At 37.9% G+C, this 24,542-nt stretch overlaps 5 protein-coding genes across 6 annotated transcripts; 4 read left to right on the top strand and 1 right to left on the bottom strand.

Moving 5' to 3' along the window:
* Positions 1-550: 550 nt before the first annotated feature.
* On the bottom strand, positions 551-3,059 carry LOC133722549 (peptidyl-prolyl cis-trans isomerase CYP18-2). The gene is made up of 6 exons (XM_062149430.1): positions 2,940-3,059; positions 2,752-2,847; positions 2,595-2,656; positions 2,337-2,470; positions 1,718-1,802; positions 551-946 (listed from the first exon to the last, which is right to left on the bottom strand). The coding sequence occupies exons 1-6, from the start codon at positions 3,009-3,011 to the stop codon at positions 901-903; spliced, it is 495 nt and encodes a 164-aa protein (XP_062005414.1). The 5' UTR covers positions 3,012-3,059; the 3' UTR covers positions 551-900.
* A 60-nt stretch (positions 3,060-3,119) lies between these two features.
* LOC133722548 (mitochondrial fission protein ELM1-like) lies at positions 3,120-7,495 on the top strand. Of its 2 annotated transcripts, none has more exons than XM_062149429.1 (11): positions 3,120-3,349; positions 3,457-3,571; positions 3,733-3,802; positions 4,025-4,121; positions 4,749-4,811; positions 4,900-5,026; positions 5,390-5,502; positions 5,578-5,641; positions 6,423-6,516; positions 6,626-6,734; positions 7,042-7,495. In XM_062149429.1, exons 1-11 carry the CDS (start codon positions 3,212-3,214, stop codon positions 7,141-7,143), a joined length of 1,092 nt encoding a protein of 363 aa, XP_062005413.1. In that variant the 5' UTR covers positions 3,120-3,211; the 3' UTR covers positions 7,144-7,495. The 2 variants fall into 2 exon arrangements, with proteins under 2 accessions (XP_062005413.1, XP_062005412.1); XM_062149428.1 differs by having other exon boundaries at positions 3,150-3,349; positions 4,662-4,811.
* Positions 7,496-8,164: 669 nt separating this feature from the next.
* Positions 8,165-9,419, top strand: LOC133723903 (casparian strip membrane protein 1). Its single transcript, XM_062150775.1, has 3 exons — positions 8,165-8,510; positions 8,707-8,830; positions 9,048-9,419. The coding sequence occupies exons 1-3, from the start codon at positions 8,251-8,253 to the stop codon at positions 9,261-9,263; spliced, it is 600 nt and encodes a 199-aa protein (XP_062006759.1). The 5' UTR covers positions 8,165-8,250; the 3' UTR covers positions 9,264-9,419.
* A 548-nt stretch (positions 9,420-9,967) lies between these two features.
* LOC133722274 (mRNA-decapping enzyme-like protein) lies at positions 9,968-13,856 on the top strand. Its single transcript, XM_062149126.1, has 8 exons — positions 9,968-10,221; positions 10,335-10,375; positions 10,494-10,543; positions 10,736-10,880; positions 11,213-11,269; positions 11,751-11,871; positions 12,655-13,140; positions 13,437-13,856. The coding sequence occupies exons 1-8, from the start codon at positions 10,063-10,065 to the stop codon at positions 13,491-13,493; spliced, it is 1,116 nt and encodes a 371-aa protein (XP_062005110.1). The 5' UTR covers positions 9,968-10,062; the 3' UTR covers positions 13,494-13,856.
* A 1,546-nt stretch (positions 13,857-15,402) lies between these two features.
* On the top strand, positions 15,403-17,420 carry LOC133721811 (small RNA-binding protein 11, chloroplastic-like). The gene is made up of 4 exons (XM_062148545.1): positions 15,403-15,620; positions 16,587-16,655; positions 16,745-16,851; positions 16,919-17,420. Exons 1-4 carry the CDS (start codon positions 15,506-15,508, stop codon positions 17,024-17,026), a joined length of 399 nt encoding a protein of 132 aa, XP_062004529.1. The 5' UTR covers positions 15,403-15,505; the 3' UTR covers positions 17,027-17,420.
* The last annotated feature ends 7,122 nt before the right edge of the window (positions 17,421-24,542 follow it).

The following is a 24,542-nucleotide window of genomic DNA, read 5'->3' on the forward strand; positions in this document are numbered from 1 at the left end:
GACTTTCCAAGGGAAAAGAGGAGTCCTATTCCAATACCGATATGGTAACTGCGCAAGCAGGAAAACCAGAGTTTGCTCATTGTCACACTATAAAAAGGGAAGCGAAATCCACACTCCCTATTTCATTCTTTGGTAATTTTGTCTTTTTATGAGAATTTTGACCAAAGAAGGAAAGAGGGAGTGTGGATTACAAATTAGAGAGTATGGATTTCAATCCTCTATAAAAACTGGTCCTCATCGATAATTTATAACTTGACGGTATACGAATATGGAGAACTATATGCAGCAGTTAGGCATGACACTACATGCAGTTGCTATGGTTTAGCACGGGATAAAAGACCATGTTTCCTTCACATTCAACTTGCTTTTCATAATTATGAACAGTGGGTAAGCATGTCGTCAAAGCGGTCAAAGATAAAGAGTAAAAGTTCTAGCGATATAGAATTCTCTATGTCATTGACGGACACTAGATAAAAAGAAGGAACGCAATCTCAGTTTGGCATCAGCAGACTTCGATTAACCAGAAATTATATACAAACTGCCCCCAATATTGAGTTAAGTTTCGGATTTATATAAAATATTCTCAAATATTATTTAAACAGATGGTATCTTGCAAGTGAAACAGAAAATTAGCTACTACAGAAAATGCTCACAATAGACTGCATAATCTAAAAGCTGGTTTTTAAACAGTACAATAGAGATCAGCAAAAAATGTCTAGTGTCAAAAGAAGGAAGGTCCACACCAGTAACACCTTCTCCATTTTCACCATTAGTGTTCTTGTAAGCAACTGAAATGAAGACATTCATGTTCATTTGTCGGTTTATGATACAATCAATTAACTTGTTGCAATGATCTCGACTGGTGAGAGACTGTAATCTCTATCAGCAGCTTTGCAATGTCTAATCCTTGACAGATGTCCGCAGTATCTTCACATCATGGACTGGCCTGTATTTTGAACAAGATGCAGGTAAATAGAGGTGAGAAATAATGTAACTACAGCCTCCTAAAAAAGTGTGCTAAAAGAGAAACAATTGAAACAAAAAACAGACCATTAACCACAATAACAAAACTCACAGATATAGGCATGTTAAGTATGCATGGTGGAAGCCTACAAATAGTAAACTAAAGCCTCTAAAGTAGCATAACATCGTTTGACACCCCCGAGTTTTTCAAGTTAAGGTCAGATTTACCAATTGACATGAATTTCCTTTTCCCCACTTAAAACAGTACTCGTACGACGAAAGAATCTCTCTGTAAAATTTATAAGACAGATCATGACATAGTTCTGTAAATTATAGCTCATTATCTCACCCATTTTTCACCCTAAGTTTCTGTAAATTTACATCCTTGATCTACCTATGTCTTCTGATGCATTTTAGTTATTTTCAGAGTTGTAAATCAAGATATATATGTTCAGAAAAATCTAAACATGGACTGTTGTGCGATGCTAACACATGATGTATAAAACATCTGTCTTCACGAGAATTTGATCCTCTAAGAGGACCACAAGTGTTAACAAGCTGCACTCTAATTTTCAAATCGGTCCAAGTGTCGCGAACAGAAAGAGCAATTCAGGGATCCAGCGGTCAAAACCATGAGAAATACCCAAAATCTTGGGAGTATAGTAACCATAACCAAGCAATCACAAGTAATATAGCCACTATACACCCATTCATCTGAATCAAATATGAAGGATGTAATGAAAGGAAGGCATACCTATCACTATTATCAGTTTGGACACTACCCAGTCTTTTGATGATTTCCATTCCACTGCACACTCTTCCAAATATTGTGTGTTTTCCTGAATAGAAACAGAAGCATAAGGTGAAGTGTTCTTAGTGCAGAACAATTTTACAGGAAAAAAAAATTACTAATGAAATTCCCTTCATGAAGTTTTGAATGTGAATAACTCAAGTTAAGAGAAACTGATAAGTTGCAAATAAGAAATCCAGGTAAACAGTCTGAAGCCTAAGTTAAGTTGCTCATCTCAAGACAAAAACAACCCAACATCCATAGCCCTCTCCAGAATGACTGTGCAAGTCAAATTGTAAACTGCTGATAGCAATATCAGCAGAGAAACTATTACATCAAGTACCGTTTTCGATGATTTTCAATAGTCTAAATACTGATGCCTCATGCAAATAATTCTTAAAAACAAAAATGGGGCAAAGCCATTACACCAAAACGTGTAATCACAATGTATCCAAGTTACACAATAAAGCACAAATGTCTATTACTAAGCATCGGTTCAATGCAGAATAAGTAGACGAAAGGGCAGCATACTCCCAACAAACAAAACGAATTCTAAACATTACTTTGGCAATACCAAACTCACCATCCAGCGGAGCACACGGTGCGAGCGTGATAAAGAACTGGCTTCCATTTGAATCTGGACCAGCATTTGCCATGGACAATATTCCAGCTCCAGTATGCTTCAACTCCGGTCTTATCTCATCCTCAAATTTTGAACTGAACAACATCATACACAACAACAATATCTTCAGTCTTTACTCTAAATCATAATAAAATCGGCTCTCAAACCTAATAAAAAAAGAAGCAACCTTCAACCCAAAAAAAAAAAAAAAATCATTACCCATAAATGGATTCTCCACCCCTTCCAGTCCCAGTAGGATCACCACCTTGCACTATGAAATCCTAAACCCAATTCCAATTCCAACCAATCAGCAAAACCCCCCCAAAACCAATTTTTCACTTTTTCAACAACCAAAAATTAAACTCGGTAAAAAAACCTTGATGATTCTGTGGAACTTGACATTGTTGTAGTAGCCTCTGCGAGAGAGCTCGATGAAGTTCCTGCAAGTCCTGGGTGCGTGCTTGTAGTAAAGCTGCGATTTTTACCCCAAACAGGTCGGAAGTAAAGACACGAACTTTAGGGTTTTCGCGGTAATAAATTACTGAGTTACTGAAGAAGTTTTACCTCAACGGTGAAAGCCCCCATGGAGGTCTCTAGGGTCACCTCCGGAGCCCCTCCTTCTGCACTCGCCCACATCTTTCACAAAAACCCAGAGACTGAGCCAGAAGAACCTGAAAAGGGTTTTAAACAAACAAAACCCCTTTTCCAAATACGACACGCCGTTCCATCATACGACTTGTCGTTTTGTTCAACCCTGTGGTTTAAGGAAGCAGAGAGAGAGAGAGAGAGAGAGAGAGAGAGAGAGTAGAAAAGTGAAGGGTTTGGGGAATCTGGGGATGGCGGAGATGGTCCAAGGTGGGACCCAGGGAGCTATCAGACGGGCCATTGTGATCGGAAATGGGTTTGCCGGAGCAGAGAATCAGAGCATTGGTCTGGTTCGTGCTCTGGGTCTATCTGATCGTCATTCTATTTATGTGAGTGTATCATATATGTTTCGGATTCTTTGTAATTTGAATTGGGTTTCTGGTTTTCTTGGTTGGGTTTGTAACCCCATTTTGATTGGTTTTTGATTGATTTAAAGCGAGTTACTAGACCAAGAGGAGGAATTAACAAATGGCTTCCATGGCTTCCACTTTCTCTGCATAAAAAAGTAGACTATGTCATCTCAGGGATGCCCTTTTCTGCAGAAAAGATAGGTACTTTGTGTGGATCAATATTTCATTCAAGTTTGATTCTTAATTCTTTGCATTGTTAGTACTGTAATATGTTGGGGGGTCCCACATGGATTTTGTAGACCCCACATGTACTGATGGGTCTTTTTTTTTTTTTTTCTTGCTGCAAAATGGTGCTAGCGTAGGCCTCTCATCTGGTGTTGTGGAAGCTGATGCAAAGCAGATTGCAAATATGGCTCGTAAGACATTTGACAAGTATGTATGCGCTGTGTTTTGCTACGTTTTTTTTTTTTTTTTTTTCTATTCTTCAATCTCAATTTAGAATTTTGTTGAGTTTGTCTATCGGATAGGGAGATGGAAGCTCATATACATATAAGACGTTACTTCAGTTTAATGGATAGGAGCTTTAGTGTTATTTTGAGTCTTGTGTAATAATAAGGACCTCAGTACTTAGAAAGACATTTACTTTCTCTCCAGAGACGGCCCGTTGCTGGTAGTTGCATCTGGTCGGGATACCATTCCTGTTGCAAGCGCCATAAAACGTTTAGCTCCAGAAAATGTTTTTCTTGTCCAGGTTAAAGTTCATTTCCTCCTAAGAAGAGGTGCTTATGATTATTGACTGGGAATTGCTTTATACAGATAAACAAAACTGAGGCCATATATCAGTTTTAATACAATTGTTTTGATCTGTCCTACTTGGTTTACAATGAACTTTGGTGATAAATTTGTATATTGATTGATTAAGAAGACCAGACATCCTTCTATCTTGACTGTTGTCTAAATATATAACATACGGTGTTTGTCACGGTAATGTAAAGATTTAGTCTTCTATTTTTTATTGTTACTTTATTCTAGAGGCGTAGGTAATTTTGTCAAAAATATAATTTCTGTAGGTAAAATGGTACATGAGGATGTTGCTGCATGAATCAACTGGCTAGGAGAATGATGTTGTATGGTGATTTTGTTCAACCAAAAACTGATCGTTAATATCAATGTTACATTGTCCTTTTATTCAAGTATCTTCTGTTAACTTTGTAACTTAGTCGTAATGTATTGATGCATGGAAACACTAGATATCCGATTCTATCAGTTTCTCCCTGAAAATTTGTTTCAGATACAACATCCAAGGTCACATCTGCATAGGTTTGATTTGGTGATAGCTCCTCGTCATGATTATTACCCGTTGACTCCTCATGCACAGAAACAAATTCCTTGGTTTCTCCGGAGGTGGATTACTCCTCGTGAACCACCTGGCAAAAATGTGGTAAATATCTTGGTTGATTAATATTTGTAGTATTGTACAAATACATTACTAGAATAATTTTGTTGACAGGTTCTCTGTTATGATTCAGGTTCTCACCATTGGAGCTCTTCATCAGGCTGATCCTGCTGCACTTAAGAGTGCTGCTTCTGCCTGGCACGCTGAACTGGCACCTCTCCCGAAGCCCTTGCTTGTAGTCAATATAGGAGGCCCTTCTGGTAAACTTTTGCACCTTAACCTCTGTTATGATTTCCATTTTGTCCTCTTATTAGGACATAGTTCTGTTCGATTTCTATGTTTATAATTCTCTTTGATATTTATGGAATGCATTACGAAACATCAAAAGTATCCTGACATTGCTGGAGTACTGTCATTTTTTTATACTTGCAACCTGATTTTGTTAAGTCAGTATTCACTAGGTCAGACTCTTTATATATTGTCTTAAAATACTTGATTTCTTCATTTGCTGAAATTACATTTTGAACCCCACTGGCACTTTTACATTGTTCAAGCTGTTCCTCCCTGTTTTCTTTCTATTATGAAAGGTGATCAAAAGTCTTGTATATGTATTTGTTTCATAGGAAACTGTTCATATGGTGTGGATCTTGCGAAACAGTTGGCAGCTATGCTGCAGAATGTTCTATGGAGCTGTGGAAGTGTGAGAATTTCTTTCTCTAGAAGAACTCCTGAGAAGGTATAAATTCTCTTGATAGATCCTTAGAGGTTTTGTCTGCGGGAACTTACTTCCTCTGGTTCATTTTTCCGATAGGTGTCCAGACTTCTTATAAGAGAATTCAGTAATAATCCAAAAGTCTACATTTGGGATGGCGAAGGTACTTATTGCATTCTTCTTATAAAACATTGAACTAAAATCATTTTACCACATCATTTGTGTCCCAAACTTCTAATTTGATCACATATGCCCCTATACTCTCCAATATGATCAACCAAAGCCATTAGTAAACTAATTCATCAATTTCTTCATAAATTGGTGATGATGAGAGTCCACTTAGGGTCAGTTTTTCACTTTGGACGTGTAAATGGTGTGTTTCTTGCATGATTGAATGCCAAAATCTAGTTTGAGTGGGCACACTATATGAAGAAACTGATGGATTAGTTAAGGATTTGCTATAATCAATCACATTGGAGGGTACAAGTCTACGTGTAATAATCCAAAAGTCTACATTTGGGATGGCGAAGGTACTTATTGCATTCTTCTTATAAAACATTGAACTAAAATCATTTTACCACATCATTTGTGTCCCAAACTTCTAATTTGATCACATATGCCCCTATACTCTCCAATATGATCAACCAAAGCCATTAGTAAACTAATTCATCAATTTCTTCATAAATTGGTGATGATGAGAGTCCACTTAGGGTCAGTTTTTCACTTTGGACGTGTAAATGGTGTGTTTCTTGCATGATTGAATGCCAAAATCTAGTTTGAGTGGGCACACTATATGAAGAAACTGATGGATTAGTTAAGGATTTGCTATAATCAATCACATTGGAGGGTACAAGGGATGGCTATACATGCATTTATGTACCTATTTATCTATCTATGTGTGTACATAAGAGGAAAAATTTAATGTTTTCTGTAATACTGCTTAGGTTGCAATCCACATATGGGCCATCTAGCCTTGGCAGATGCTTTTATGATCACTGCTGATTCAGTCAGCATGTTGAGTGAGGCTTGCAGTACTGGGTATGTTTCAAGTTTGATGATGACGAGGTTTAACTGAATGAAATTTCCTTTCAAAAATCCCATCTTATGAAGTTCTTGTGTTTCGACATTCTCTTACTTTTCACTTCAGCAAACCTGTGTATGTGATTGGGGCTGAACACTGTTCGTGGAAGTTGACAGACTTCCAGAACCGTCTGGAGGAACGGGGAGTAGTTCAACCATTCACTGGTAAAGAGGATGTAAGTAACTGGCCCTAGCTAATTATCATTTAAAGCAATTGTATTTTCTACTCAAAGAACCTTTAGCCGGTCCTTAGTATTTAGTTAATAAATGAGAAAGAAGTGATCTGAGCAGCTCGCTTGAATATGAGGGTGGAAAAAGCTCTCATATTCTCTACATCATGCTGTGGATCTCTATGTACAACTTATAATGTGTAAAGATCATGGTTGGATAAGAACATTGATCGTTTTTAATTTATTTGTTAACAATGTTTGCTTTCGTTTATTTATTAATGAGATTTTTCCTTTTCTTTTTTTGATTTGGTAGATGTCCAAGTGTTGGAGCTATGTTCCACTTAATGACACTGCCGAGGCTGCTAGTCAGGTGATCAAGGTTCTTGCTGAGCGGGGATGGAGTATACTTATATAGTTCCTGCCAGTATTGAATCGGTAAAGCTCATTGGAGTCGAGTACTTTAGGTCTTTAGGAGTTGACCCAACCCAACCCAGTTTTGTCCAATTTATCTTTACGTATGTACATAATTTGTTAGGAACTTTTGATGTATCATCGACGCCAATGTTATTTATCTGAGTTTAGCTTAGGCCTGTAAGCTGTAACCCATAATTATTTTCTTATATAGAAAACATTCCAAAAACAAAAGATCAAGGGGATATTCACTACCTTGAGATAAAATTTACTAAACATGGCCTGGCCATTTGTTTCCTTTGTTTAAAAGAATGGTTTAAACTTGAAAGCAGCTCCGACGGAGAAAGTTATTGACATTTAGAGAGCATGTTTGTATCTCTTTTTCTGGTCTTTATCATCGTAAAATGTCTGTGCCTGGAATCTTATGCGAAGCATAGACAGCATTGCATAGCAGTTAAACCCTTAACCCTAAATCTTCCCAGCACAGAAAAAATTTTCCACAAGAGTAACCGAAATATGAACTTGTTAAGCAATTAAGGTCTACAAATCTAATTTGAAAAGCCTTTAATTGTATAGAAATAATATGATTACTCTGCATTTAGGGTGGTTGGTTTAGTTGAGTGATTAAGAGAATAACTTTCTTAGTTATAGCAGGTTGACCTTTTGACTTAAACTACATTACTCTTGAATAGAGTCCAGCCTCTCTCTGCATTATATCATCAAAAAGCTAAAGTGCATAGGCAATAATAGAAGACCAAACAAACTACCTCAGTTCACCCTCTTCATCTTCATGGTATGATAAAAGTCTTCTATCCACTCCTCCTTGACAACCTATTAATATTGAAGTGGTTAGTACTTGATCCATCTAGCAGAACATTTCTTTCACTCAAACAACAACTCTCCTCTTGCTCCCATTAACCGATTAAATTACAAAGTTGTATTATAATCACTATTTTTAGTCCACTAAACTCGTCTTTGCTGCACTATATAAGGTTCCCATGTCTAATCACATTCATCACAAGCTTTTTAGTCTCTCCATTTCAGCAATTCTCATCTCCAAAAGAGCTTCAATTTAAGTCTTAAGAAGATCTCTCTCTTTCTGTCAGCTAAAATGAAGAGTGAAGCAACCGCCATTGATGTTCCTGAGGCAAGCGGAGCAACCAGAGGAAAAGCACCTATTTTGACGGTTCCTAGGAAAGAGAAGGGAGGAATGAAAAGAGGGCTTGGAATTATCGACTTGGTTTTAAGGATAGGTGCAATGGTGGCTGCTCTAGCTGCTGCTGCCACCATGGGGACTAGTGATCAGAACCTTCCTTTCTTCACTCAGTTCTTCCAGTTTGAAGCTAGCTATGATGACATGCCCAGTTTCGAGTATGTGATTCTCAAACTCTATCTCTTTCTCATGAAATGTTCTTTTTTCAAATATTCGATCATGGTATGAAGAAAGTCAGTGAATCAAGACGTATTACTGAATCATGTCACATCGTTTGATTAATATTCAGTCTGACAACACAACAATATTTAGTAACTTCAATGACTAATATTGGACCATTGTATATGAATGCAGGTTTTTCTTGATAGCAATGTCACTTGTAGCTGGCTACCTGGTGCTATCTATCCCCTTCTCCATAGTAGCCATTATTCGCCCCCATGCTTCTGGACCAAGGCTCTTGCTCCTCATCATGGACACTGTAATTTTTAAAACCTCTCCAACTTTATAGCTTTAAAGTCATCCTTAGAATAATGTTCTCTTGTCAGATACGAACATGTTATGTTACCAGACTAGCTATCAGTTTGGATCATATATACCTTCAGAGAAGATTCACCTAATCGAAATAGTCTGGCAAGCTAACAATGTCATGCTATATATCAATTTTTAATCCTATCTGTGATGCTTATATTATGCAGGTGACGCTTACTCTAGCGACTGCTGCTGCTGCGGCTGCAACATCCATAGTCTACTTAGCACACAATGGCAATGCCAACTCGAATTGGCTCGCCATTTGCAACCAGTTTGGTGATTTCTGCCAGCAAATCAGTGCGGCTGTGGTGGCAGCCTTTATGACTGTTGTTACCTTCGTGTTCTTGATTCTGCTCTCTGCTTTGGCTCTCCGAAAGCATTAGTCAAGAAGAAGATGGAGAGAAGCTCTTCAAATGATTACAATGTTGTTTGTGGTTGTGTTCTGTGTTTTCTGCTCGAGTATTGCTCCTTGTGTGAATTTGGTTACAGTTGATGTAATTTACTTTGTCTAATGCGACATATTTCAATGAAATTATGGTTATTTCTATGCATTCATTTTCACTATTATTAAGTAAAGAGAGCTTGCTCTCCATAACTGATTTTTTTTTTTATCAATTTACCCCTTATATATTAAAATACTTTGAATAAAAAATAAAGTCAATTAACAAAATAAAATAAAATTAAATATAGTGGAAACTCCCACACGCTCTTTTAAAAAAAAAAAAAAAAAACCCCAACTTTCCTACACACAACGTGTGCTAGTTTTATATAAGAGAACAACTTAGTTGAAATGACCACATTTCACTTATAAATGAAAAACTAATGCAGTTTGCTATCATTTTTTTTTTTTTTTTTTGAATCAATGAAATTCCAACTCGGTCTCCAAATTCAAAGAGAAATAAAGTCCAACTTTTTATTTACAATGAACATTTGTGAGAAGATGTTAAAAATAAAATAGAGAACATAAAAAAAAAAAAGTTCCATCCAAGATTTTTTAGACCCTGATTGTCTGTGACAAGAAAAATGGGCCTGAGAGTGCGAGGTCCATTTTGTAATCTCACAACCATAATAATAAGAAGCTCATGGATGACCCGCATATCTTGTTCTGTAGCTTTGCCGGGAAAATTCGGAGGGGGAAAATCTGAGAGCAGCTAGGGTTTTAGCTGGAAACATAAATTTTCTATGTCTCAGTCGGGGAAATTGATGCCGAATCTGGATCAGCAGAGCACCAAAATGCTCAATCTCACCGTCCTCCAGAGAATCGATCCCTTCATCGAAGAGATTCTCATCACCGCCGCCCACGTCACCTTCTACGAATTCAACATCGACAATAACCAATGGGTCAGTCACTCACTCACTCACTTCCTTACCCCTCCCCTCCTCTCTTTGATTAATATTATTATTCACCATATCGACCGACTAGTAATTTCTCCTTCTCTTTGGGGTTTTCGCAGAGTCGCAAGGATGTTGAAGGCTCTCTCTTTGTCGTTAAGAGGTAATAGTTTCGATTTGGTAGCCCTCTCTCTATTACCATTGTGCTAATTTTGTTGGAAAGTCAGTAGATTATATGTGTTTTTGATACTTGGCTTACCTATTCCTATTGTTATTGTTAGGAATACTCAGCCTCGCTTCCAGTTCATTGTTATGAATCGGCGTAACACAGGTAAGCATATCTTCTTCTTCTACAAGGTTATTTTCTATTGCTTATACCATATTCTTATTGAAAGTTTGCGTTATTTTAACATATCCTTTTTTCTGTGGTTAAATATTATTTTAACATACCTGCATATGTCTAATGTATAGTTGTTACAGTTTTTTATATTTTATTTTATAATTATGTCTTTATATTATACAGATAACCTAGTGGAGAATCTCTTGGGAGATTTTGAGTATGAAGTTCAAGTTCCATATTTGTTGTATAGGAATGCGGCTCAGGAAGTTAATGGCATTTGGTTTTATAATTCACGTGAATGTGAGGAAGTTGCAAATCTCTTCACTAGGTACAGTATTTATCTTTAATTGGTTTTGTACTTCACGTGAATGTGAATGTTTTTATAAATTCCGTCATTAGTTTCTAAGTAAACATCAAGCTCAACATGGCAAACTTTCAGTATTGAACAATGTGCAACATGGCAGATCTTTTTGAAATTATTAACAAAAGTGCCCCTCATGTCCATGCACAAAGATGGTGGATGTGCACACAAAGCATAGCACGAGATTTAAAGCAGTAAATGGCGATGCTGAAATGACTAGAGTATCGTAGGTCGATGCATTTATACACATGCAAATATGTGCTCTATTACACGTACTAACTGTGTTATTTTTTTTACAGGATTCTTAACGCATACTCAAAGGTTCCTCCAAAGTCCAAAGTAGCTTCTAGCAAAAGGTTTTCTGTCCATTTGCTGCCTCCCCTTCTATCAGCATTGAACCATTATTGTTGTGATTCAATTACAAATTTTGTCCTTAAAATATGTGTATTCAGATTGCAGAACCTTTTCTGCATTTTTAGCTGTATGAAGAATTAAGTGTGGACATCATTTTGGTTCATTAGAAGCCTTTTGCTTCATAGAATTGGAACAAGGGTACTTTCTAAGTCTGTGACAAGCATTTTAACAAAACCTCTTATATGGTTTATTTCTTCAAAAAAAATATATATGTCGTGGGAGGTGGATTCTTCTTGCAAGATAATTATCTTGGCATGGATCCTCTTTTACTGTCACGATCATGCAGTTTTGAGATTGTTTTGAGATCTCATATGTCATTGTTTGGGAATGATATGTCATGCTCTCTGCCATATCTAGAGTTGGATTCTTAGTTTCGTTTTGTTGATTGCTATCTCTAATTATTATTTGCATATTCTAATGTAGTGAATTTGAAGAACTTGAAGCAGTCCCATCGATGTTGGTCATGGAAGGGCCACTGGAGCCATCAGTGAATGTCACTACTGCCAGTGAACCTCCTGAAGATTCATCCTTTGTGAACTACTTGGTATGATGTTGGGGCTTTGTGAGTGAAATGTCGTGGTGATCTGCTAACGTTTATGTCAATTTTTGAACTCCTGAATTTGGTTTTCTTATACAGTTATACATCATCTGATTTGTTATATCTAAACTGTTATTTGCATTGTTGGAATGCTTTTAAATTTTTTTGAAGAGTGAGGTTGTCACTATTTCTTAGGCACACCTGAAGAATCTGTCTGGATGATGTTCCACTCAAGTCCTGACCCCTGAGCTATTTGGTTCTTTACTGTTGAAGACTTAAGTTTAATCCTTTTTCTCAAAGAGATTTGCATTGGTCCTAGTATATACCAGAAATTTGATGCTGCTTTCAATTTCTTTGATCTTGTGGAAACTTTGGGTTTACAAATGCAGTTGCATCTTTCCTTTGATGCTTTTTTATTCAGAAACATTTCCAAATAGAATTGTGGATGTTAGATTCAGTTGTAGAAGTGAGATTAGAATTATATCTAATAGAGCTTTCTATTTATATGGCATATTTAGAATGTCAAACCTTTAGCAGGAAGGTTTCACAGTGAATAACAAGGTGAAATTATGAAAAACTTATTTAACTTGAGAATTATCTTTTACTGAAATAGGGTTTAGGTTGGTGCAGGAGAAGGAAAGTTATCTTTCATGCTCTAAAATGTTTTATAATGTAGTGTAGAGTCACCTATTAATGTGTTTGCATGCTGGCATGTCACACCGTTTTAGTGTATCTTTAGCTTGTTTCCCATGATGGTTGAGCATTTTTGTTTTCCTATTCTTACTGCAGGCAGCTATGAATATTGGAGGTAACACTTCAAACATTGCAAATTCAAGACAGCCCTATCCTTCTTCTGGAACCGCTCCTCCGTCTTCCTATGCACCCAATGTCGTTTCATCTCCCGCACCATCCCCACTAGTACCTGCCCTTTCCCTTTCAGCCTCATCTACACAAACACCTTTGCCCGGTACATCTGATTTAACAACCAGCAGCAGCCGGGTGGCTAATCTTATAAAGCCATCTTCCTTTTTCCCCCTACCTGCTTCCTCATCTTCAGTGATTGTACCTCCCATTTCTTCAGCTGTGCCTGTTCCAACTGCCGGTGCTCTTCATCCTCCTGTGAATTTGCAACGCCCATATGGCACTCCAATGCTTCAACCCTTTCCACCACCAACGCCACCTCCATCTTTAACTCCTAATGCCCCTCCCACTCCCAACGATGGGTCTCATATAAGCAGAGAAAAAGTTCGGGATGCACTTCTGATGCTTGTTCAGGTATTATATATATAATTGTCTCTTTTCATCTTTATGATTATCTAAAACCTACCCAACCTATTAAATTTATTTCAAGAAATCTTTTTGAGTGAATTAGTGTATTTTATTATACACTAGTTTTCCTCAAAATATTTCTTGTCGAGTGTTGCATCTCTGTTGCTGCTTTCTAAGTAATAATGTGATATAGAATCCATTTTGGTTATTCACACTAGATAGTATGGACTCCGATGCTTATATGTCCTTGATGTAAAAGTGTTCTCAAGTATTGGCTGACTTATGTGCTGTTATTCTGATAGGACGATCAATTCATTGACATGTTTCACCATGCATTGCTGAAAGTGCACCATACATGAATAACTTAGCACAACCTGTGGGCTCTTCATCTGCAAATTTGATCGAGTACAAATTTATGTAGAATAAGTTATGTAAATAGTTATTCCGCTTCTGTCCTGAGGAATAATGGCAGCAAAACAGCTTAGGTGTAACATCCAATCAAATTCCTCCGCACTGAGCTTTTCAACTTTCATGACAATTTATCGACTTGGGAGGTTTGCAAGGATGGCACTCACTTTGGTCTCTGTTAGTCCATATGTATCTCCCCTGGAATTTCATGTTTGTAAGTTGTAACTATGTTTTTCTTGGGTTGTATTAATTGTATTCAAACTTCTGTTATGTTGACCTTCTGATTATGACTGAATTAGTTCATTTTCTTTTCATGGAAGCTGATTAACTTTGTTTTGTTTCCGAAATCCCAAGGCCAAGGGTTCAGTTTCTGGTCCCGTTCATTGTACCTTGGAACTCGGTATCCAGGATGTGGCCGTGCCAAATCTGAAAATTAGCTATATCACAAACCAAATGGTGCTTTCATTTCAATTATTCCATCTCTTTCAAGAGTTTGATTCACAGGGTGTTAGTATTGGAGTCTACGTTTTGGGAGTTGTTATCACCACTTGATGCTAATATATATATTTTCTGCACTTTTGATGAGCGTAACAAGAAAAGGAAAAAAAAACTGATGTATATTGACAATTTGGGTGTTAATAACAGCCCTTATTTTTATCCTTGTATCCCACACCCAAGCCCAAAAGAAAAAGAAAAGAAAAAAAACTTTGTATCCCACATAATGTGTAAACTCTGACCAATATAGCTAGAGAATGTTCCTCAAAGAATTCGTTTCGTGTAGATTCATTCCCCAACTTAGAGACCTTGGCGGAGTTGCCACACAAATAGTGATCATAGTGGTGTCATTTGAGATTGCTTCTAAAATTAATACAAGTAATTCTACACTTTATTATTGCCGGCGTTTGGCTTTTGAAGTTACAGAAGCATTCGCTGGTGGTTCTGTAAAAACTTGTGAAAAAAAAAAAAAACCACTTCTAGTAAAAGCGCTAAGTAACAAAGGTACTCTCCACTTCAGAACTTGCTCTTGTGGTGTGTTTATGTCGGCGCATTTGGCAAGCCAGAAATGAAGAGATTTTCCAACAAAAGTTCATTGTTGCTAACACTCTGCTATCCCAGGTTGCTTCTTCTCTTGCTGATTTCTTTCTGCTGCAGTTGTTCACCCAAGCTCAGTTCATATGGTGGCAAATGGTGATAAATGGTGATAAATGGTTAAAACCCCTATTTCCTTTTCTCAAGCTAAATGTGTCTGGTGGTGTAAATGTTGCTACTGGTAGGAGAGGGTTGGGTGCTATATTAAGAGATGAAAATGGTGATTTATTGTTGGCAGTATCTAAGGGAATGGTGGGGCGTTTTGGAGCAAAGACTACTGAACTGTATGCTGCAGCTTTAGGACTACAAGTTATCTCTCAGGCGGGCTTTCAATCTTTTAACATCATCCTTGAGTCTGATGCCTTGTTTGTGATTTCTTATCTTTACTAAAGATGAAGTTGATTTGTCTGTTGAAAGTTGTCTTGTAGAAGAGGTGAAGAATATGTTTCACCTCTTCAATTCAGTTGTTTGTACATATTGCCTTAAGAAATGTAATCAGGCAGCGCATATGTTAGCTAGGAAAACACTTTTGTTTCCTGCATTTCAAGTTTGGGTAGAGGATTGGCCACAAATCACAATGGCTCTTCGATGTACTGACTGCTGATGCTTGTAAGTTGTATCCAAGTATAATATGCAATTTCTTTGTCAAAAAAAAAAAAAGTAGCAAAGGTACTTCTGAAAGCCCTCAACAAGACCCAGTTGTTGTCTACAATGTGAAGTAAGTATAAAATAGGCCCAAACCCAAACCCACTTATTTTAGGAGACCCATTCAGTCAGAACTTTCAGAAACAGTACCAGAAGAAAGCTGGGAAGCACATACACTAGCCGCCCCCGCCTTGTTCCTCTCTCTGTGTTTCATAGTAGGCATATATCAATGGCGCTGCTTAGAAGAGCGGTGAGGTTGGGCCCTAGTTTATCATCTTCCTCTCTTATTCCTCCGGCGATTCTAATCTCTTGCCGGGCACTAACTACTAAGCTCTTCGTCGGTGGTATAATCTCTTTTCCTCACTCTGCTTTTATCATAACCTCGTATTCTTTACTGTCTTTAATATTAAACCCTTCTCTGCCTGTGGTTTCTACTTGATATCTAGCTCTACTTGAACAAGGGTTTAGGGTTTTGTCAAATCATAATAATTGAATTAAGTGGTGGAAGAAATGTTTGTTAGAGAACTGTATATGGTGATTCTGCCACACAAATTTTAAGCCAATCCAACGGTAATTAGGAAGCGTGGTGCTTACCACCACCCTTATATTACTCTCTCAAGTTTTGTGTTACATGTATTTGAAGTTCAAACATTTCTGAAGGATTTATTACAAGTTATGCATTCTGGTTACTGTGTGGAGAAATGGACAGCTGAACACATAGAATTTGAGTGACCACTTTACATTCGGTGAAAATGGGTTTTTGCCGGGGCGTGTTGATAGGGAATAACTTCTTTAGTTCTCTGTCTCTGTACTATCAGCAATGAGCTTGCATAATTTGATCTATTAATAGCTTCTTCGAGAAAAGGTTATCTGTCTTGGGTCTACTCTAGATAGCAACAGCAACAATCACTCATCCAAAGTTTATCTTATGGCAAACTGATTCAGAGTTCTTGCACTTCTTATGGCAAACTGATTCAGAGTTCTTGCACTGCATATAGTCATGAAACTGGTGAGACCATTTAGTTGGCGTCTATTATTAGAAGTGACCAAGAGTAGAGGGCTGTCCCTTGTTTATAAAAGGGACCCTTTCTCTCTGATCATAAGAAAGGGACCCTTTCTATTATTAGACGCAACATAAATTCTTGTTTTCTGTGTGATTGCGGTATTCTCATTTCATCAATTGTTCATTCAATTCTTGACATCAGCAATAACTACCATCCACTTAATTCTTTTTCCTGCAAACTTTTTTGTTTGTTGATATCTTAGTACATTAACTTTTCGTAACAATTTTTTTTTTCACCATGTTATAGGACTATCATTTTACACTACGGAAAAGGGATTACAAGAAGCATTCTCTCAATATGGTCAAGTGGTTGAAGGTGACTTGTGGGAATATTCACATAATCATTTCCAAGTGTAATGGGCAGCAACTGTTTCTGAACTCTTAATTCTTCATTTGTCTTGGCAGCTCAAGTAGTATCAGACAGAGTGTCGGACCGATCAAAAGGATTTGGATTTGTTACCTTTGCTTCACAAGATGAAGCCCACAAAGCCGTAGAGGAGATGAATGGAAAGGTAGTTTCTTGTGTTGTGCATATATATTTTGATCGTAGAGAGTGAAATAACAGATGATAATTGGCAGGCGCTGAATGGGCGTGTTATATTTGTGGACTATGCAAAGCCCAAATCAGATTATGGTGGTGGTGTGCCAATTGCAAGAGGACCTCCAGAAGTGAAAATTGATGGCTGATTTACTTATGAAAGGATAACTTACTGCTTTCTTGCCTGTCACCGGAAGCAAGAACATACTGAATTTGCAGGAGACTGTTACGAAGTACAAGTGCAGTGGATTGTGCTAACGGATGCTCGAATTTTTTTTATTTTTATTTTTTGGTGGGTGATGCTTGAAGTTTGGACTGATATGTGAAGGGGCTGTCTCTGTTTATACAAGCATGTCTTCTATGTGTTTCTTTAATGAAGAAAAATGAAAAAAAAAAAAAAAAATTAGTGTTCTGTATATATTTGTACCACTTTTCTTTTCCTGTTCCACGTTCTCAATGTTTATGGTTCCTTAAGTTGGATCATTGCATTGAAATGGATTGCTTCGGTACGTTTGAAATGATTCTCTGGTAGAGTTGTAGACATTTTATTAATTTATCTTTTATTTCGTGAAATATGTCCATTTATACAAAAGTGAACGTGTAATGACCCATCCACTACCCAACTTCATCTGCTTATTCCGGTTACATAACTTGTCTAAATAAGAGGATCAGCTTTTGAAGCACATAATGGTTACTGTGAACTCAGAGAGTAGACACATACTCAAAAAGCAAAAATAAAAACCTGGATAAATATATGCAAACACTGCCAGTGGATGATTTGGAGAAGGTTTAGCTAAATTTGTTGGTATATATGGGGTGTGAGGAATGGTATGCTGCAGGGAACAAAGGTTGGCGAATCTGTTTCGTTGTTGGAGCATTGTTTGGATTTGGATCAGGAGTTCAAGGCGGCAAACATACCAAGAGCCAGATTACATACAATGAGGCATCAGAGGACTGAGGATACATTGGAGTCCACCTGATTTGGGGTTTTGTAAGTTGAATGTAGATGGGGGAGTAACACAAAATGAAGATAGGAGTGTTGGTTTTGTGGTACCTAATAGTTTGGCAGAATGATGAAGGAAGGTTTGAAGTTTGCCATTAATAGTTTGGCACCTGATTGGCTGATTTGGGTGCTGATACTAAATTAATATTTGGCCTTTAGGCTCTGTTTGGTTTGTGGAAAGGAAAGGAATCATTTTCCTTTCCATTGGGAAAGTGGATCCGGGGTGGGTTGGGGGAATCATTTTCCACCTCTTTTTCCTTTCCATTGGGAAGCATTTTCCCTTCCATTGTCACTCCCAAACATGGGAAAGGAATGACATTCCTTTCCCAATGCCCAAAATCTGTGAAACAAACACAGCCTTAATTTCTCACCTTTGGTTAATTACTGAGTTAATTGCAGTGATGAAGGAAGGTTTGAAGTTTGCGGTTGATGCACGCATGCGGTACCGATAAGATCTTTTTTCAACCCAGAGAATGCAACAAGGTAGCTCATGATTTAGCTCAGTCAATTTTGTATGAAAATACTAGTCTCTATTATATAGAGGAAGGGCCGGAATGGCTAACGAAGTCGATCCAATCCGACTTACCTTTCTTCACATTAACGAATGGTTACTGATTTGATCAAAAAAAAAAAAAATTTGCGGTTGATGCCATATTTTGCCAGTAATGTTGGAAAGTGATTGCTTAGAAGCAATTAATCTAGTAAATGATAATAATGAATGTTAGGCAGTGGTGGGGCTAGTTTAGTTGACAAGGCGGGCCTTAACATTTAAGAGGTCTAAGGTGCCATTATTTAAATCTTAAATGTGGTTTCACATAAAATTAGCACGTACTAATCCATTCAAGGAGAGGATCCTTTCCTAAGCTTCTAATCTATCTAAGCTCTCAACAACAAAGTGACATGTGGACAAACTTACATCCAATGGCCTATAATAAATTTAGGTTTTTAATCTCCATTTTTATTTGAGTTGAGGTTGCCGTGCTGTTGGTTTTGTTTCCCTCGCTTTCTCCCTCTTTTTTTCTTCAGCGCTCCTGATGAAGTAAAAGCACACGAGTCTTCAGTTGTGAAATTCAATGGATACATGCAGAGAGATCTAATCAAAAGTTCAGAACTTTAGCTTTGATTCTTCTATCTATCTCACTTTCCCTGCATTCCATTGCAACATGTAAGTGTAATCCCCTTTTATTTTTTTTATTTTTTTTCTTCTGAACTCTCTCTTCATATTGTGTGTTTTAGAGTTTAGGAACTCTATATTTGCTTTGACAAAGAGGAATTACGTGCTTCATTATTACAGAAAATATGACCCAAAATGCAATTTTCATTCAAGTTTCGATCTATTCAAGTATCTATTGTCTTTCGTATATTGATATCAAACCATAATAAAATCAACCAAAGGTAATCAAACAAATTGAAGGATCTCGAATCTTAGACCGAAAATCTCCCAAACCAAAACCAATCAAAGCATCGACGGAGATTGCAAAGCCTCCTTTCCATTTAGCATCAATTTCTTGTCGGCGCCACAGAAGACGCAACTCAGCAACGCTACGCCTCTAAGAAGTCGGCCTTTGCAATGCTTGCACTGGAGGTACGGCAGCGACGAATCCAACTCATATAGTTTCTTTTGGCGAAGGGAAATTTGCTGACGGCGTGTCTTCTGGGTCGTAGGATGACATCTTGGCTTCTTTTCGGAGAGAGATCTGTAGCTGCTTTATCGCATCCGTTGGGATTTCGACGGCCATTTTGAGGGTTGATCGATCTGAGTGTGTGCGGCCAATTTGGATGTGAAGCAAATTGGAGCAATTCGAAGTAGATGTATAGAGAGACGGGAGACTGTTTTAGCCGTACTGATGGAAGAAGAAAAAAATATAGTGCGAAATCATATGAGCCATTGGATGTAAGTTTGGCCACATGTCATTTTGTTGTTGAAAGCTTAGGTAGGTTAGGTAGATTAGAAGCTTAGGAAAGGATCCTCTCCCATTCATACAAATGTTCTTTTTCCTAAATAGAATTATAGAAGTTATATTCATTGGTCAATAGGTTTGTGTCTAATTTTCACCAAAAAAAAGTCAGTAAATAAAAGGACAAAAGGTTTTCCCAAATAGAAGTTTTTTTTTTCAAATAAATAAATAGGGTCGTCAATCCACTAATAATAATTAAGATGAATGTAGGTAACAACGAAAACATGACTCGCCCTAACGGGCTTCTCCAGATTTGATTAAGAAAAATAAAATGAAAGAGGCCCAAACCTTGAAGCAAAGCCCTAAACCCCAATGAAGCAGCTGTAAGTCCAAAAGCAAAAGGCCCACAACCATCCAAACTGGTGGCAAAAACCCTAGAGTACCACCAACCACCTTATTGCCAAATTCAGCAGCAGCCACCAAGAAGACTAGCTGTGCCACTACCCCCGCAACGTAGGAAACCCTAGAGCCCAAGCTACGAAACAAGTCATTCCAAGCCACCGCGCCATCTAGAGGAAGCCTCAACACAGCAACAGCTCCGACATCATTCCTCTCGACGTCGACTCCACCAGCATCAAATCAACACCACCAACTGACATGCGCCTCCAGCCAATAACTCTGACAACACTATCACCGACGACAACGCCGCAAACGCCGTGCCGTCATCTAGCTTTAGAACCACCTTGCTAGCTTCCCCACCCAGAACAAATCCTGAGTGCGAAACCAGAAGACCGCCGCCACCACCAATACTAGTTGCTCGACCTACCGCTGATAGAGCCGTCATCACCAGTCCGCCACTAATTGGATCGAGATCCTCGGCCACCAGAGATGGCCAGAGAAAGACCCACTCCCTTAGAGGATAAGAAAGTTATCGCGGCCTTAGACCCACTAACTTCAGAGAGAGGTTGAGGAGGATAGGGTACTGAGGCCACCCATATGCTTGAGACCAGCCAAGGCCGCCCCCACCACGCCCGCTGCAGCCATCAGGAACAAGCGCTAGGGCAAAAAAAACCCACCACTAGAGAGAGGAGGCGAGAAGACATCATTAGGTGTACCTTAATCTTGAAATCAAGTTACCGCCAGATAGAAATTATATTCATAGGTATTGTTTGTGTCTAATTTTTACAAGAAAAAATAAAAATAATAAAATAAAGAAGAAAGGCTAACAAAGCGTGTGTATAATACTAAAAGAAAGACACTTTGAGCCCCAAAAGTATCGAACCTGGATACTACCAAAGGCAACTCAAAGCAATTGCCGCTAAACTATGAGAGCGTCATGTTATCTTTTTTGCAAAGATAATAGAAAATCTTCATAACATATATATATATATATATATATATAGTAAGTTTGCCGGAGGCCCGAAGGTTGATGGCGTAAGGCGGCTGCCTCTGGTTGCACCCCTCAGAGCCTGCTATCACTACTACACAAAAGGCTTCACACGACGGTTTAAAACTGTCGTCTCACGTTTTGCATTTCCGTGGTCTATCGAGGCGTCGTCTGATGAAACGCTGTCAGACGACGGTTTTCAACCGTCGTATACCGATCATTGAGTCGACGGTTTGCAGCTGACTCCATCGTCTGATGGACCGGCAGATCTGCCGACACGCTGTCGACAGAAATATGTCGTGGTGTGATTTCTACTCATACCACAGTTTTTAGGATTCCAGCGTGGTGTGACTTCTACTCATACCACGGTTTTTAAGATTCCAGCCTTTGTCTCTTTGTTGTTCAGAAGTCAGTTTTTATTTTTAAGACGTTGTGTAAATTGTATACACACGACAGTTCTTCCAGCATAAAATGTGGTGTGATGACTTAAAAATTCAGTGCGCGCGCTTTCACACGACAGATATAACTCTAACCGTTGTATTGTGACATTTGAGACGATGATTTTTGCTTACTCGTTGTCTGTGTGTGTATCCAACAATGATATAAGTAAGAACCGTCGTGTGAATTGTAGAATTTTTGTTTGATTCCACCCTATAATCCTCATCATACGACATATCTTTCTATATATTGTTGTTGTAATGGCAAGATTTAGATTCTGGAATGAAAAATGACCAAAAGAACAGAAAATTAATCATAATAGATAGTTGATATAATCCCATAACAATCTAAATGGTCTGATAATACAAAATAGGAGAACAGAAAAAAATCCAAGTCAAGTTCTAATTCACTGATCTCCTGCTCTTCTTAGCTTTTGTCTTCAAAATTAGGACCTGCTCTTCTTAACCAAATGCATTTTCTCGAAGAATATGCCTTGCAACAATAGGATCTGATATATACCGCAACAAATCCTTTCGGTCCAAACGCAAGCTTATACACTGAGCCATGCTGTAAAGTCCAACAGAAGGTTACAGAGAGAGTTAAATAACAAACCTTAGTACCACAGTTGCAAGAGTATCTTCTTATAACCAAAGGACAAGAAAAATAAGGAAAAAGAGTAACTTTCATAACCATGATTAACTCAAGTAAATAAAGAAAGGTCTAATATTCTATTGTACAAATGCAAAGGCGTATGATGGCATATGAGGATGCATATATATACCCTAAACTCTTTCAGGAAACTTTGTTAGACACTATATTTAGTGGCACCCATAGAGCACATGAAAATACACTTGGTCGTGTAAGCTGATTCTTATTGACAAAAGTAAAGTGGAACTAGTGAGAATGGAATCCTCGTATCTTGTAGACCAACAATACATAGACCAAAAGCAGACCAATAGATAACACCCAGACCAATGCCAATACTGAAAAAGAAAAAGCAAGCTAGTAAAGAATCATTTTTATCAATCGCCCTTATTTCACTTGTCTATGACAAAAGACTTAATTACAGTACGTAGACGTATAGGCAATGTTTTAAAAGGCTGAGGCGTAGCCGAGGCGTTTTCGGGAGAGCCTCAGCAAGGCGTTTGCCTTGAGGCGTAAGGCGTAAGCCTTACGTATAAATTAGCTGTATTTATGTATAGAACTAGTCTTATATATTGAACATGTATTGTAACCCAAAAACATGTATATAGAACTAGTCTTATATAAACCAATATCTTTAACTACTAACTCCACTAATTCGATTCAAGGCTGGCATAATAACCAAGAACAAATAACTAATAGTTGAAGACAATCCGGATTATTGAGATATTTGCATTACTGCTAGAAAGTTAAAAGGTTACCTGATATTGCATGAATCAAACCCTGCTAGTTTGGATGCTTTTGTCAAAGCATCCCTCCACTTGAGCACCTTGTCCTTGAAACATTCTTCAAGTTGAACAAATGTAGCTGCATAACTCTCCCTCTGGAGGCGTACTTGTGAAGGATCTATTCTGTAAAAAATGGGTATAACGATCTGCCCATGTCTTTCCTTGCATTCCAAAATCTGCACAAGTTCGTCCAAGCACCATGTAGACTTGAGCACAAGATGATTGTGCCGATATGATAGTAGCTGCCATAAACAATGCTTCTTTTCCAAGTGGCAAAATCTCCATTTTTCTAAACCATGTAATGTTATAAAAGGTTAAAAGAATAGCACTGAAGTTACTAACAATGGGACTCCAGCTACAGTTGATAAACTGTAGAGGAATTATAACAAGTCACTCCCAAAAAAAATAACACAAGCATAAGTAAAAGTAAAAGTTGATTCTAATTCTGAACTTACTTGTCTGCAGTCTTCAGATTTCTAAATGCAGATATTATATTCTCAACTTCAATGAGGGAGCTGTTACTTCTTTCTTCACTGGAAGCAGAGCTGTCTTCGACATGTTGTTTACACGGTAAGGACAAATAAGCCTAATTAAAAAACAGAAAAGATTTGATCAATATTCTGATGAGGGTTAAAGTACAAGAGATGCTACTGAGCGACTTAACATTGCAAGCCTCATTAAATCCATTTGGATATTCTATCATAGAATACACACAAGCACCTACACGTCTATCTATTTACATGTTTTGTTACCATAACAGAGTATATGCATAGCTAGGAGGCTAGAGGCTAGAGGCACAGTAGGTGAGATGCTACTCAAATCTATTTACATGTTTTGTACGATACCCATTTAAGGCCGTTGATTGCAGTAACCATAGTGACATATACACATAAATACACAAAATCCTGCATATCTTTTGAATACCAGAGGCTTTTGAATTAGATAATAACAGAAGCTTATAACACGAAATCCAAATTTTAATTCCAATTGCACATAACAAAGAAACACGAAACCATCCAAAGAAAAAAAAAATTCCCAGGCGTTCGCTTTAGACGCCTTAAGGCGCGCTTTGGCTGCCTTTTCCGCCTTCATCGGCGCCTTGTCCGCCTCTGCGCCTCACCTGCAAACAGACTCATTTTCTACAGCGTCTCACGCTTTCTAAGCCTTAAGGCGCGCTTTTTAAAACATTGCGTAGAAGTCTGAATCTAACATGCAAATGTTGGACCAAAGAAAAAAAAAGGGTTGCAGAGAAAAGAGTTTTCTGCAATGACAAAGCCACCTAAGTTAGAAACTATTGAATCTACAGATATTATGGGGGATATGAAAGTTCAACGCAGAACTACTGCACCAACCATGACAGGCTCAATACAATAACAAAATGACAAAACTTTTCAAATTGTCATTTGTGAAAGTAATTGCAACAAAGAAGAAAGAACAAATGAGTATAATCAGGATGCATTCATAGTTTGAAATAGACTAGCAACCAACATATCATTCTTGAACATCAGT

Source organism: Rosa rugosa, chromosome 7, assembly GCF_958449725.1.
Source record: "Rosa rugosa chromosome 7, drRosRugo1.1, whole genome shotgun sequence".
Taxonomy (NCBI): Eukaryota; Viridiplantae; Streptophyta; class Magnoliopsida; order Rosales; family Rosaceae; genus Rosa; species Rosa rugosa.

Coding starts and splice junctions, on each gene's coding strand:
- LOC133722549 (XM_062149430.1), bottom strand. CDS start 3,011: ATGTGGGCGAGTGCAGAAGGAGGGGCTCCGGAGGTGACCCTAGAGACC. Junction 2,848..2,939: donor TGGGGGCTTTCACCGTTGAG/GTAAAACTTCTT, acceptor TAAAAATCGCAG/CTTTACTACAAGCACGCACC. Junction 2,471..2,594: donor GGTGGAGAATCCATTTATGG/GTAATGATTTTT, acceptor GATGTTGTTCAG/TTCAAAATTTGAGGATGAGA.
- LOC133722548 (XM_062149428.1), top strand. CDS start 3,212: ATGGCGGAGATGGTCCAAGGTGGGACCCAGGGAGCTATCAGACGGGCC. Junction 3,803..4,024: donor GCTCGTAAGACATTTGACAA/GTATGTATGCGC, acceptor CTTTCTCTCCAG/AGACGGCCCGTTGCTGGTAG. Junction 5,027..5,389: donor CAATATAGGAGGCCCTTCTG/GTAAACTTTTGC, acceptor TTTGTTTCATAG/GAAACTGTTCATATGGTGTG.
- LOC133723903 (XM_062150775.1), top strand. CDS start 8,251: ATGAAGAGTGAAGCAACCGCCATTGATGTTCCTGAGGCAAGCGGAGCA. Junction 8,511..8,706: donor GATGACATGCCCAGTTTCGA/GTATGTGATTCT, acceptor ATATGAATGCAG/GTTTTTCTTGATAGCAATGT. Junction 8,831..9,047: donor TGCTCCTCATCATGGACACT/GTAATTTTTAAA, acceptor TATATTATGCAG/GTGACGCTTACTCTAGCGAC.
- LOC133722274 (XM_062149126.1), top strand. CDS start 10,063: ATGTCTCAGTCGGGGAAATTGATGCCGAATCTGGATCAGCAGAGCACC. Junction 10,881..11,212: donor GTTGCAAATCTCTTCACTAG/GTACAGTATTTA, acceptor TTTTTTTTACAG/GATTCTTAACGCATACTCAA. Junction 13,141..13,436: donor CACTTCTGATGCTTGTTCAG/GTATTATATATA, acceptor TTATTCTGATAG/GACGATCAATTCATTGACAT.
- LOC133721811 (XM_062148545.1), top strand. CDS start 15,506: ATGGCGCTGCTTAGAAGAGCGGTGAGGTTGGGCCCTAGTTTATCATCT. Junction 15,621..16,586: donor TACTAAGCTCTTCGTCGGTG/GTATAATCTCTT, acceptor ACCATGTTATAG/GACTATCATTTTACACTACG. Junction 16,656..16,744: donor ATATGGTCAAGTGGTTGAAG/GTGACTTGTGGG, acceptor TTGTCTTGGCAG/CTCAAGTAGTATCAGACAGA.